Consider the following 10,468-nt stretch of genomic DNA (forward strand, 5'->3'; position numbering starts at 1 on the left):
GGGGACTGTTGATAACTGGCGTGGGACATTTTTATGTCTAATGGAAATGTTTATGTCTGATTAATTTGAAAAACTCCTATAGGTAGCTCTGAAATGTTATGTTTGACAAATGAAGTAATGGGTATCTCGGGATATACAGGGTGGGTGTGTGGCTTGATGTCTAGAGTATATGGTAATAAGTAACTCGCCCCTCAACATTATTGTTGAATCTAACAAAAATTTATTTTTTGTTGGCTAGGCGCGTGGAGGTAAATATGATGTAAGTAGTGATGGTTAAAACTAAAATTATTAATATTGTGAATACAATCCACTTGTAAACTGTTTTTTTTGTTTTTCTTGATAACTAATTGATTTCTTATTTTTAACAATGAAATTGGTTTATATAAGGTCACATTCGTGCTAGATTATATAATTTATATTCGTCTTACAATGATGTTACGTTCAATATATTATATAGATTCACTCTCTGATACAAATATGTGTTGACAATTCTCTAATTGATTCGTAAGAATTTGAGAGATACATTGATCAGTGATTATTCATTTTTGGTCTAATATATTTTCAATTAAACTTGCTGTATTTTCCAAATAAAAAACATTGTTTTTATCATTTACAAAATATTCAAAGTTTTTATTTAAGTCAATTTGTCGGGTATTTTATAATTCCATACTTTAGGATTTATTTAAATGAAGTTGGTATATGAACTAAAATAAAAGTGTCTTTAGTCTGGATATTTATCCAAGCTGAATTTTTGATTGATAAAAGCTTTTCTTCGTCTATGTCATCCAATTCTTCATGTTTTAATACTTTAGGATTGAATATTCCTATTCCTGTTAATTGCAATCCCGTTTGTAAATCTTCAATATATTCAAGAAAAATGTTTAATTAAGATATTAATTAAATATTTAATAGTTTTAGTTGCTGAAATAAGTCGTAGGAGAACAGTCGTGGAAAAATAAGTTCATATGTGCATTATTAGTGTTTAGATAAATTAAAGTGAGTGGTTATTTATTTGCAATAAACTTATGAATAACAGTGTTTTTTGAAAATATTAAAGCCACCGGGGACCCTATCTAGAGGGCCCCGGAAATTTAAAAGATTTGGGAAGTGAACACTTACCAGGCGGACCTAACTTGGTCGTCGTCCATTAGCCGCCGCAGCATTAGCCGCAGCATCAACCGCAGCAGCATTAGCCGCAGCAGCATCAGCCGCAGCAGCATCAGCCGCAGCAGCATCAGCCGCAGCAGCCTCAGCCGCAGCAGCATCAGCCGCAGCAGCATCAGCCGCAGCAGCATCAGCCGCAGCAGCGATCAGGAGCAGCAGCCGCAGCCTCCAGCGCCAGCAGCTACAGCGACTGCCTCCGAGACGGCCAGATACGGAGATTCCCTCTGTGAGTCCGTTCCGGGAACGAATGCCCGCGCTGGCCACGTGGTCATCTCCAAGTCCACCGACGCACTGCCTCCGGCCCCTCTTACGCGGACGCAGCGCCATCCTCCGGACCAATTGGCTCCGTGCGGATTCGCGCTGGTTTTCGCCGCTAGCGATTTTTCCATTCTGGCTGCAGTTTCAATCATATCCGACGAGAACTCTGCAATAAATAAGCTTTTGTCATTGTTTCTGTAATATCACCTAGTCCAGATTGTCAAGTACTCACTGTGAAATCTAATCTAAAATTAGAGGCTTAATTCCGAACCCTGGCCGCGCGTCCAACTACCTATAAATTGGGTCGCGAAATTTAATGACTTGTGGGATTTATTTAGCGTACTTACTTTTTCAGCACGTCCCTTCTTTTCCCTTGGATCTCCTCAGGATTAGGCGACCCGGTTGGCAAACGCCTCCAATTTAGTGCCGTGCGGCGATTTTTTGCCTGACACTTGTAGTATTAAGCGTCTAAAAATTTCCCTTCGGTTGTTGCCGCTTTGACCGCTTTTCATCTGGGCGACGGTCTGAGATCGGCCTTGAGTGTTTCTAACGAAAAGAGTAGATTATTAGTAGGCATCAATAATGAATGTATTTATTTATTAAACTTGCCCAAGATTAAATGTGAACAAGCTACCGAGATGTTTGTGTAAGTTACCTTGGGCGGGGAGATGAGCCGATCCTAATCCACCAGGAATAGACTCCGGTCTGCCGGAGATGGGGCGTGCCTCCTACATCCTTTTTGGGGCACCCAAGGTTGGGTGGGTGCGTCGTGGCAAGGACATCAAAGCCACCAATTTCGTCCAATTGTCAATGTTTTGATGCATATATAGCTTTGTTTTGTTTTGCTTTGTGGTAGAGATGGTAAATCGTCAAGTTAGTGACGTGAGACGTCCGATGAGTCGGAATCGATTGTTCGGACTGCAGGGCATAAGGGGTACTCCGCCCTGGGACTCCGTGGCTAGCCGGCGCTGCCCTCCGGGAAAGATGCAGTTCCGTAACAAAATGGCGCCCAAATTAACAAATAAGATATGTGATAGCCGAGTCGACGGCGTCTCGCATATTTATTATCTCCAGCCAGCCCACGAACGGTGGCTTGCATGACACACATGCAATTGCACCGGGATGCGGACTGCTGGAGAAAAGTTGTTTAAATTTTGTAGGAAGAAAGGGAGGCTGTCCACTAGAGGCAGGACAATTGCTCCCGAGGCACAGTTCACAGGGATTAGCTGTGATTTGGCGGTGACATCCTCTTCGAAGGAAATCAAAGGATTCGCATTCCAGGTCGTCCGTGCAATAAGCACGAAAGGTTAAACCAAAAACTGTGATAAAACTGTGATATAGGTATTAGGGACATATTTTTTTGTTAACGTAATTTTAATGAATGTTTTGTTTTGGGGTTACAATGTAGTTGTTTGTTTTGTGCAGATCCTTGGGTTTCCTGGGTATTTGCGGTTTCATATCATATCGGTTTAAAACTTAAATGTGTGGTCGTGACCCGTGACGTCGTCACGCGCTGCTCGGCCACCGCGACTTTAATGAAAAACGCAAAGTCCAAAAGGAAATCCTATGCGATCCTGCAAACAGCCGAAGTCCTTAACTGGCGACTTTCAGCACAGCTGAAAGTTAGTACAGTTGACGAGCGGCTTGTTTAGTGAAAATTCGGACGAAATTGTAGACGCAAGACGACTGGCGCGGAGTCTACCGGCTGGTGATCGGCTCCATCTCCCCTTATTGAGGCTGGGAAAAAAAAAAAATAGAGAAAGAAATTTAGTCTTGAGGGACTTGTTTTTTTGATAGGAGCTAATTATTGGTGTGTATTTGTTTAGCCTTAGGTATTTGTTGGTCGTTAATATGTTTTCTTATTTATTTCTTATTTATTCATTATTATTATTTATTGGTTCTATTTATTCATTATTATTATTTATTGGCCTGGTAATATAAGTATTCGTATTTATTTATTATTTATCACTTACTAGCTACAGCACAATTTATTTATTTATACATAATTTGGGTTTTTGGTTGGCACATTGAATTCGGGGTTCAGAAGTCGTGTTAGGGGTTATCAAAATTCAGGATGTCAAAGCGACAAGGCAGCAAGCATGATCACCTGCTTCGGTCGAAGGGTTTTCCAGGCGAGGACGACGAAAAGATGTGGTCCACGGATGTGGAGGGCGCTACCGAGGCTGGCTTGCCGCGCATATCGGAAGGGTTGCCCAGGACTCCGCTTGCCCGTTTGCGCCAGGGACTGCAACAAGAGCAAAAAGGACCACAGGACACAGAGCTGCAGCAGGACCCAAGGCAGCAGCAGATCCTGGAGGGAATTGGTTCCGCGGCGGATGAGTTATTGCAGCTGGGAGATAAGGACGCAAGACTCCACGATCCTTTTGTGGATTCCGCGGCAAGGTCGGCCGTTAATGTGGCTTTGGCACAGGCGGCGGAGACCCATCGGAAGGCCCAAGAAGGCGGGATCAATCAGGCACTGAGGGACGAGATCCGAAGTGGCTTCCTGGAGATGATGAAGCTGATGAACGAGGTGTTAAGGCCTGCTGCTCAGCGGCCTCAGCTTCCCCTGGAGAGCATGCCGGACGAGCGAAGGCGTCCGGATTCAAGGATCAACGCGGGAATCCCTGGTCAAGCCCCGCAAGGTGCGTTGCCGAAGAGCACACAGGTCGCCGGCATGGACGGTTCCAGGCAACCTCCGCCGAGGGTGCCACCCAAACCGCCGAGGAGGCCGCTGGATTTCCAGGAGTTGGAAAGTAGCAGTCCCGGGTATCCTCCGGATCATGGCAGGTCGCGCCGAGACGATGGCCCGGCCCGCAGCTGGGGCGTTGAGGACCGCAGGGCGTCAGAGTTCCGGGAGGAGCCGCGTCTGTATGCCAATGTGGGGCCGGCAGCCGCCAACCAGCAATGGCGAATTGAGCGGTGGGGCGTATCCTTCGACGGGGAGGATGAGCGAAACTCGGTGGAAGATTTTCTCTTCCGGTTGGAGTTCCTGCAGCGGCAGTGCCAATGCCCGTGGCAAGAGGTGCTCCGAAACTTCCACCTGCTGCTCACTGGGCGGGCTCGGGAGTGGTACTGGGTGCACGTGCGTCACTGCAGGGTGGACAGGTGGTCCCAGCTTCGAGCCTCGCTGATGGATAGGTTCCGATGCCATCAGACGGAGCACGATCGGATGCACCAACTTCTGCAGAGGGAGCAGCAGCCCGGAGAAGGAGTTGGCGATTACGTCCACGCGATGCAGCAGTTGGCGGCTCGACTGAAAAGGCCACTGTCAGAGCGACAGCTGGTGAAGATTATTAAAAAGGGCTTGAGGGAGAGCATCGCAAGGTTTGTCTACGCGATGGATGTGCTCACGGTGGATGAACTGCGGGAAGAGTGCTGCGAGGTGGAGCGCAGTTTTGGACGACGTGGACGGACCACGTACACGCAGCCGATGCGGTATCCTCTGGCGGAGAAGGCCAAGGTCAGCGAGGCGATTGGCCCAGATCCTGGTGAGGATCCTCCGTGGCAAGAGGTGGACGAAGTGCGGGCGAAGCCTAAAAATCCGTTCCGAGCCGGCTGCTGGAATTGCGGAGCCGTGGATCACGGGTTCCGTGACTGCGCATCAGCCGAACGCAGACTGTTCTGCTACCGATGTGGGAAGCCAGACACCGTGTCTCCCAAATGTCCGGATTGTGCGGAAAACGGTCGGCTGGGCGATCCGAGGGCGGAGAGGATGCGTCCAGACAGGGGTTCCGCAGAGAACAAGAGTTGGTAGAGTTAAATAAATGTTTACCTTCTAAGAATAGCAATAAGTCTAATTTACAATACTTACCTTATGCGGGGAGGATGCGTCGGTACCTAGATATCAGGAACAGGATCTTCTCAGAGCACCAGTTAGGCGGGATGCGTATGGTGTCTCGCAAGGTGCAAAAGGCCGGGGACCGATTTCGCAAACGTCGGAACTGCCGACGCGAAGCAGTGGCCGCCGTGAAGCGCAGATCCCAGACCGTTCGCCGCAATCCGAGTCCTGACCAAGCAACTGACGGGGTTGTTGGACACTGGTGCAAGTGTGAGTCTGCTTGGAAAAGGTGGCAGAGAGCTGGTCGAGGCCTTGGATGTGCCCGTCCAGAAGTACTTATCCGCAGTCCGTACGGCCTCTGGAGAGGATCGGTCAATTTTAGGACGGGTCAAGTTACCGGTGGAATACCGAGGACGGACAGAGCACATTCTCTTCTTCTTGTGTCCTTACCTGGAGCAGCCAGCTTATTTTGGAGTGGATTTTTGGCAAGCATTCGGACTGGACCCAGCGATTATAGGCCCCATCGATCCGGAAGGCGTGAAAAAGGCCGAAGAATTACACGCCAGGGACATGGAGCACTACGCTGAGGTCGAGGATCACGATGAGGAGAAAACCGATCCCGAGTCCTGGACGCTTTCCAAGGCCGAGGAACAAGAGCTGGAGGAGATCAAGCAGCAGTTCTTGACTTTCGAGAGGGATGGCTTAGGTACCACAACTCTGGAGAAGCACACTATTGAGCTGATGGACGGAGCCAAAGTGTTCAAGGATCGACCCTATCCGATGTCTCCCGCGAAGCAGAAGGTGGTCGAGGACGAGGTCGACAAGATGCTAGCGCTCGGAGTCATCGAGGAGAGCAAAAGCCCCTGGAGCAACCGCACCACCGTAGTGTCAAGATCTGGAAAACACCGGTTCTGCTTAGACGCACGTAAGCTTAATGATGTGACCATCAAAGATGCTTACCCGTTGCCCAGCATAGACGGCATCCTGTCCAGAATTGACCAAACGTACTACATTTCCAGCGTGGATTTGAAGTTCGCTTTTTGGCAGATTGAGTTGGACACGAGCAGCAAGGAATACACAGCCTTTACGGTTCCTGGTCGGCCTCTTTACCAGTTCCGTGTGATGCCTTTCGGACTCTGTAACGCATCACAGAGGCTGGTGAGACTCATGGACCGAGTAATTCCAGCTGAAATCCGCTCGAATGTGTTCGTCTACTTGGATGATCTGCTAATACTAGCGCCTGACAAATGAACGCACTTGAAGTATCTTCGCCGAGTCGCTGAATGCCTGAAAGAAGCAGGGTTAATTATTGGGCTGAGCAGGTCGAAGTTTTGCTTCAAGTCTTTGACCTACCTCGGCTTCATAGTGGGTGGAGGACGTCTGCGGATGGATCCAGGGCGTGTAGCAGCTATTAGGCGGATGCCTGAGCCAAGGACCATGAAGGAAGTGAGAGCCTTTCTTGGAACCGCTGGTTGGTACCGTCGGTTCATAAAGAACTTTGCAACTTTGGCTGCCCCGCTCACGGAATCTTTGAAGAAGACGGGAAATAAGAAGTTTTCCTTGAGTCCAGAAGCACAGCTGGCAGTAGAGTCCCTGAAGATGGCCCTAACTACTGCGCCAGTGCTGGTACATGCGGACTACAAGCGGCACTTTTTCATCCAGTGCGATGCATCCCAGATCGGAGTCGGTGCAGTGTTGTTCCAGCGGGATGAAGACGGCCAGGAGCAACCAATAGCGTTCTTCTCGGCCAAGATGAATCGTCACCAAGTCCATTACACCGTCACTGAAAAAGAATGCCTCGCAGCCCTGCTGGCCATTCAAAAGTTCCGGCCGTAGGTGGAAGGAATGCCGTTCACGTGCATCACCGATCATGCCAGCTTGAAGTGGCTCATGTCCATGAAAGACCTTTCGGGTCGGCTGGCTCGGTGGTCATTGCAACTCCAGGGATATGACTTCAACATCGAACACAGGAAAGGAAGCGAGAACGTTGTGGCAGATACCCTTTCGCGTTGTGTTGAAGAGCTAACGGTGGACCCGTCAGAGTTACTCGGCTTCGAGACCACTGAGTTTGCTGGAGAAGAGTACACGGAGTTGTTACAAGAAGTGGAAAAAAACTTGGCCAACCTACCTGACTTGAGGATAGTGGATGGTCTCATCTTCAAGAGAGTTTCTTCGGCAAATCTTGATGACGAGGTGGAAGGCTTCGAATGGAAGTTGTGGATTCCCCAGAGTCTGACCCACAGCATAATTGAGCGTGCGCATTCGGCATGGCACTGCAAGTCCGGGAGTCCATACGCAGGTGTGAAGTGTGCAAGGAGACGAAATCCCCGAATTTCCGGATGCAAGTTGGTATCGCTGAGAGAGTCCAGACTGAGCAGCCATTTCAGAAGCTGTACATCGATTTCCTGGGGAAGTACCCGAGGTCGAAGAAGGGACAGGCCTACATCTTCATTGTGGTGGATCACTTCTCCAAATACACATTTTTGAAAGCCATGCAAGAGGCATCGGCCTCTAATGTAGTGGAGTTCCTCATTCACGAGGTTTACTACAAGTTTGGGGTTCCAGAAATTGTGCATTCGGACAACGGCCGCCAGTTTACGTCCAAGATCTTCGAGGAGGCGATGGAAAGCTTTGGCATCACGCACATCAAAACGCCAGTCCACTCTCCGCAAAGCGTGTTGGCGGCAATCCGAAGCTACTTGGAAGAAGATCATCGAGAATGGGACGCGTATCTTCCGGAGATTGAGGAGGCCCTCCGCAACGCGGTCCATTCAGCAACTGGAGAAGCTCCGTTCTTCACCGTATTTGGACGACACATGTTCCTGAACTGAGCCAGCTACAAGTTGGCAAGGAAGTTGAAGTCTCTGTGTGATCACGAAATGTCTGGGATGAGAACAGCTGACAAAGTCCAACTGATCCAGGACAAGGTGCAGAAGAACCTCGAATGTGCATACGATCGTAGCCGCCGGCGGTACGACAAAAGGGCTCGCATTTTCCTTGCGAAGCCAGGTCAGGAAGTGTATCGCCGCAACTTTGCCCCCAGCGATTTCAAAAAGGCCTTCAATGCAAAGTTCGCTCGGAAGTTCCTGAAAGCTCGGGTGGTCAAGACAGTCGGCAATAATGCGTACGAGCTTGAAGATCTTCATGGACGATCGATCGGAGTGTATCATGCCAAGGACATTAGGTTGTGATCTGGAAAGAGGAAAAACAAAGTACACGAGCTCAGAATCGGCATGTGTCTACTTCCCGCGTTGGACACCGTTGGAACTGCATCTTGGTATCGAGGCCGGCTGAATCCGAATAGTCCAAATCCAAATCCTCCCAAGTATTCCTGCGCTTGTCTAAAACTTTGTGTTGGCGTCTCTCGGAATCCAGGGTGGTGTTGCATTTTCAGTTGAAGCCGTCTGGAAAATACTAAAACGAACCGATACGTCAGCAGGTCCCGCTATCGATAAGATTCGGTGGTGACACCTACTATTGATAGCGGGAGAGGATTTAGCTATTTAAATTTAGCCCGGTTCGCTCGTTAGCTGGGTTAAATAGCCTTGAATACGTTCGCTGACCCATCTTGAGAGAGCGGGAGGGAAAATGGCGAACGCCTTTGGTGTAGGTCAGGGTTTTGCTTTAGTTGCTGCAATAAGTCGTAGGAGAACAGTCGTGGAAAAATAAGTTCATATGTGCATTATTAGTGTTTAGATAAATTAAAGTGAGTGGTTATTTAATTGCAATAAACTTATGAATAACAGTGTTTTTTGTAAATATTAAAGCCACCGGGGACCCTATCTAGAGGGCCCCGGAAATTTAAAAGATTTGGGAAGTGAACACTTACCAGGCGGACCTAACCTGGTCGTCGTCCATTAGCCGCCGCACCATTAGCCGCCGCAGCATTAGCCGCCGCAGCATTAGCCGCCGCAGCATTAGCCGCCGCAGCATTAGCCGCCGCAGCATTAGCCGCCGCAGCATTAGGCGCCGCCGCATTAGCCGCAGCATCAGCCGCAGCAGCATTGGCCGCAGCAGCATCAGCCGCAGCAGCATCAGCCGCAGCAGCCTCAGCCGCAGCAGCGATCAGGAGCAGCAGCCGCAGCCTCCAGCGCCAGCAGCTACAGCGACTGCCTCCGAGACGGCCAGATACGGAGATTCCCTCTGTGAGTCCGTTCCGGGAACGAATGCCCGCGCTGGCCACGTGGTCATCTCCAAGTCCACCGACGCACTGCCTCCGGCCCCTCTTACGCGGACGCAGCGCCATCCTCCGGACCAATTGGCTCCGTGCGGATTCGCGCTGGTTTTCGCCGCTAGCGATTTTTCCATTCTGGCTGCAGTTTCAATCATATCCGACGAGAACTCTGCAATAAATAAGCTTTTGTCATTGTTTCTGTAATATCACCTAGTCCAGATTGTCAAGTACTCACTGTGAAATCTAATCTAAAATTAGAGGCTTAATTCCGAACCCTGGCCGCGCGTCCAAATACCTAGAAATTGGGTCGCGAAATTTAATGACTTGTGGGATTTATTTAGCGTACTTACTTTTTCAGCACGTCCCTTCTTTTCCCTTGGATCTCCTCAGGATTAGGCGACCCGGTTGGCAAACGCCTCCAATTTAGTGCCGTGCGGCGATTTTTTGCCTGACACTTGTAGTATTAAGCGTCTAAAAATTTCCCTTCGGTTGTTGCCGCTTTGACCGCTTTTCATCTGGGCGACGGTCTGAGATCGGCCTTGAGTGTTTCTAACGAAAAGAGTAGATTATTAGTAGGCATCAATAATGAATGTATTTATTTATTAAACTTGCCCAAGATAAAATGTGAACAAGCTACCGAGATGTTTGTGTAAGTTACCTTGGGCGGGGAGATGAGCCGATCCTAATCCACCAGGAATAGACTCCGGTCTGCCGGAGATGGGGCGTGCCTCCTACATCCTTTTTGGGGCACCCAAGGTTGGGTGGGTGCGTCGTGGCAAGGACATCAAAGCCACCAATTTCGTCCAATTGTCAATGTTTTGATGCAAATATAGCTTTGTTTTGTTTTGCTTTGTGGTAGAGATGGTAAATCGTCAAGTTAGTGACGTGAGACGTCCGATGAGTCGGAATCGATTGTTCGGACTGCAGGGCATAAGGGGTACTCCGCCCTGGGACTCCGTGGCTAGCCGGCGCTGCCCTCCGGGAAAGATGCAGTTCCGTAACAATGTGTTCAGAAGTAAACAAACTTTATTTGAAGTGATAGGCGTAATAATTTGTCAGCTTACTCTAGCCAATGTTGCCTACTGCATACC

The 10,468-nt window shown here is 49.1% G+C and overlaps 1 protein-coding gene and 1 long non-coding RNA gene across 2 annotated transcripts; both read right to left on the reverse strand.

Annotated features, from left to right (window-relative positions):
* Positions 1-1,646: 1,646 nt before the first annotated feature.
* LOC128263815 (uncharacterized) lies at positions 1,647-2,414 on the reverse strand. Its single transcript, XR_008268528.1, has 3 exons — positions 2,078-2,414; positions 1,770-1,968; positions 1,647-1,714 (listed from the first exon to the last, which is right to left on the reverse strand). It is a non-coding gene; the product is annotated as an uncharacterized LOC128263815 (long non-coding RNA).
* A 4,022-nt stretch (positions 2,415-6,436) lies between these two features.
* On the reverse strand, positions 6,437-7,364 carry LOC128263824 (uncharacterized). Its single transcript, XM_052999079.1, has 4 exons — positions 7,332-7,364; positions 6,845-7,274; positions 6,557-6,796; positions 6,437-6,490 (listed from the first exon to the last, which is right to left on the reverse strand). Exons 2-4 carry the CDS (start codon positions 7,073-7,075, stop codon positions 6,437-6,439), a joined length of 525 nt encoding a protein of 174 aa, XP_052855039.1. The 5' UTR covers positions 7,076-7,274; positions 7,332-7,364.
* Positions 7,365-10,468: the final 3,104 nt, after the last annotated feature.

The sequence above is a fragment of the Drosophila gunungcola genome, unplaced genomic scaffold (genome assembly GCF_025200985.1).
Source record: "Drosophila gunungcola strain Sukarami unplaced genomic scaffold, Dgunungcola_SK_2 000019F, whole genome shotgun sequence".
Lineage (NCBI taxonomy): Eukaryota > Metazoa > Arthropoda > Insecta > Diptera > Drosophilidae > Drosophila > Drosophila gunungcola.

Excerpts from the sequence above, each read along its gene's own strand:
- LOC128263824 (XM_052999079.1), bottom strand. The coding sequence starts at position 7,075 with ATGATCGGTGATGCACGTGAACGGCATTCCTTCCACCTACGGCCGGAA. Across the intron at positions 6,797-6,844 it reads TGGATGAAAAAGTGCCGCTT|GGACTCTACTGCCAGCTGTG; the intron begins GTAGTCCGCATG and ends GGCCATCTTCAG. Across the intron at positions 6,491-6,556 it reads CCACCCACTATGAAGCCGAG|GCATTCAGCGACTCGGCGAA; the intron begins GTAGGTCAAAGA and ends TGCTTCTTTCAG.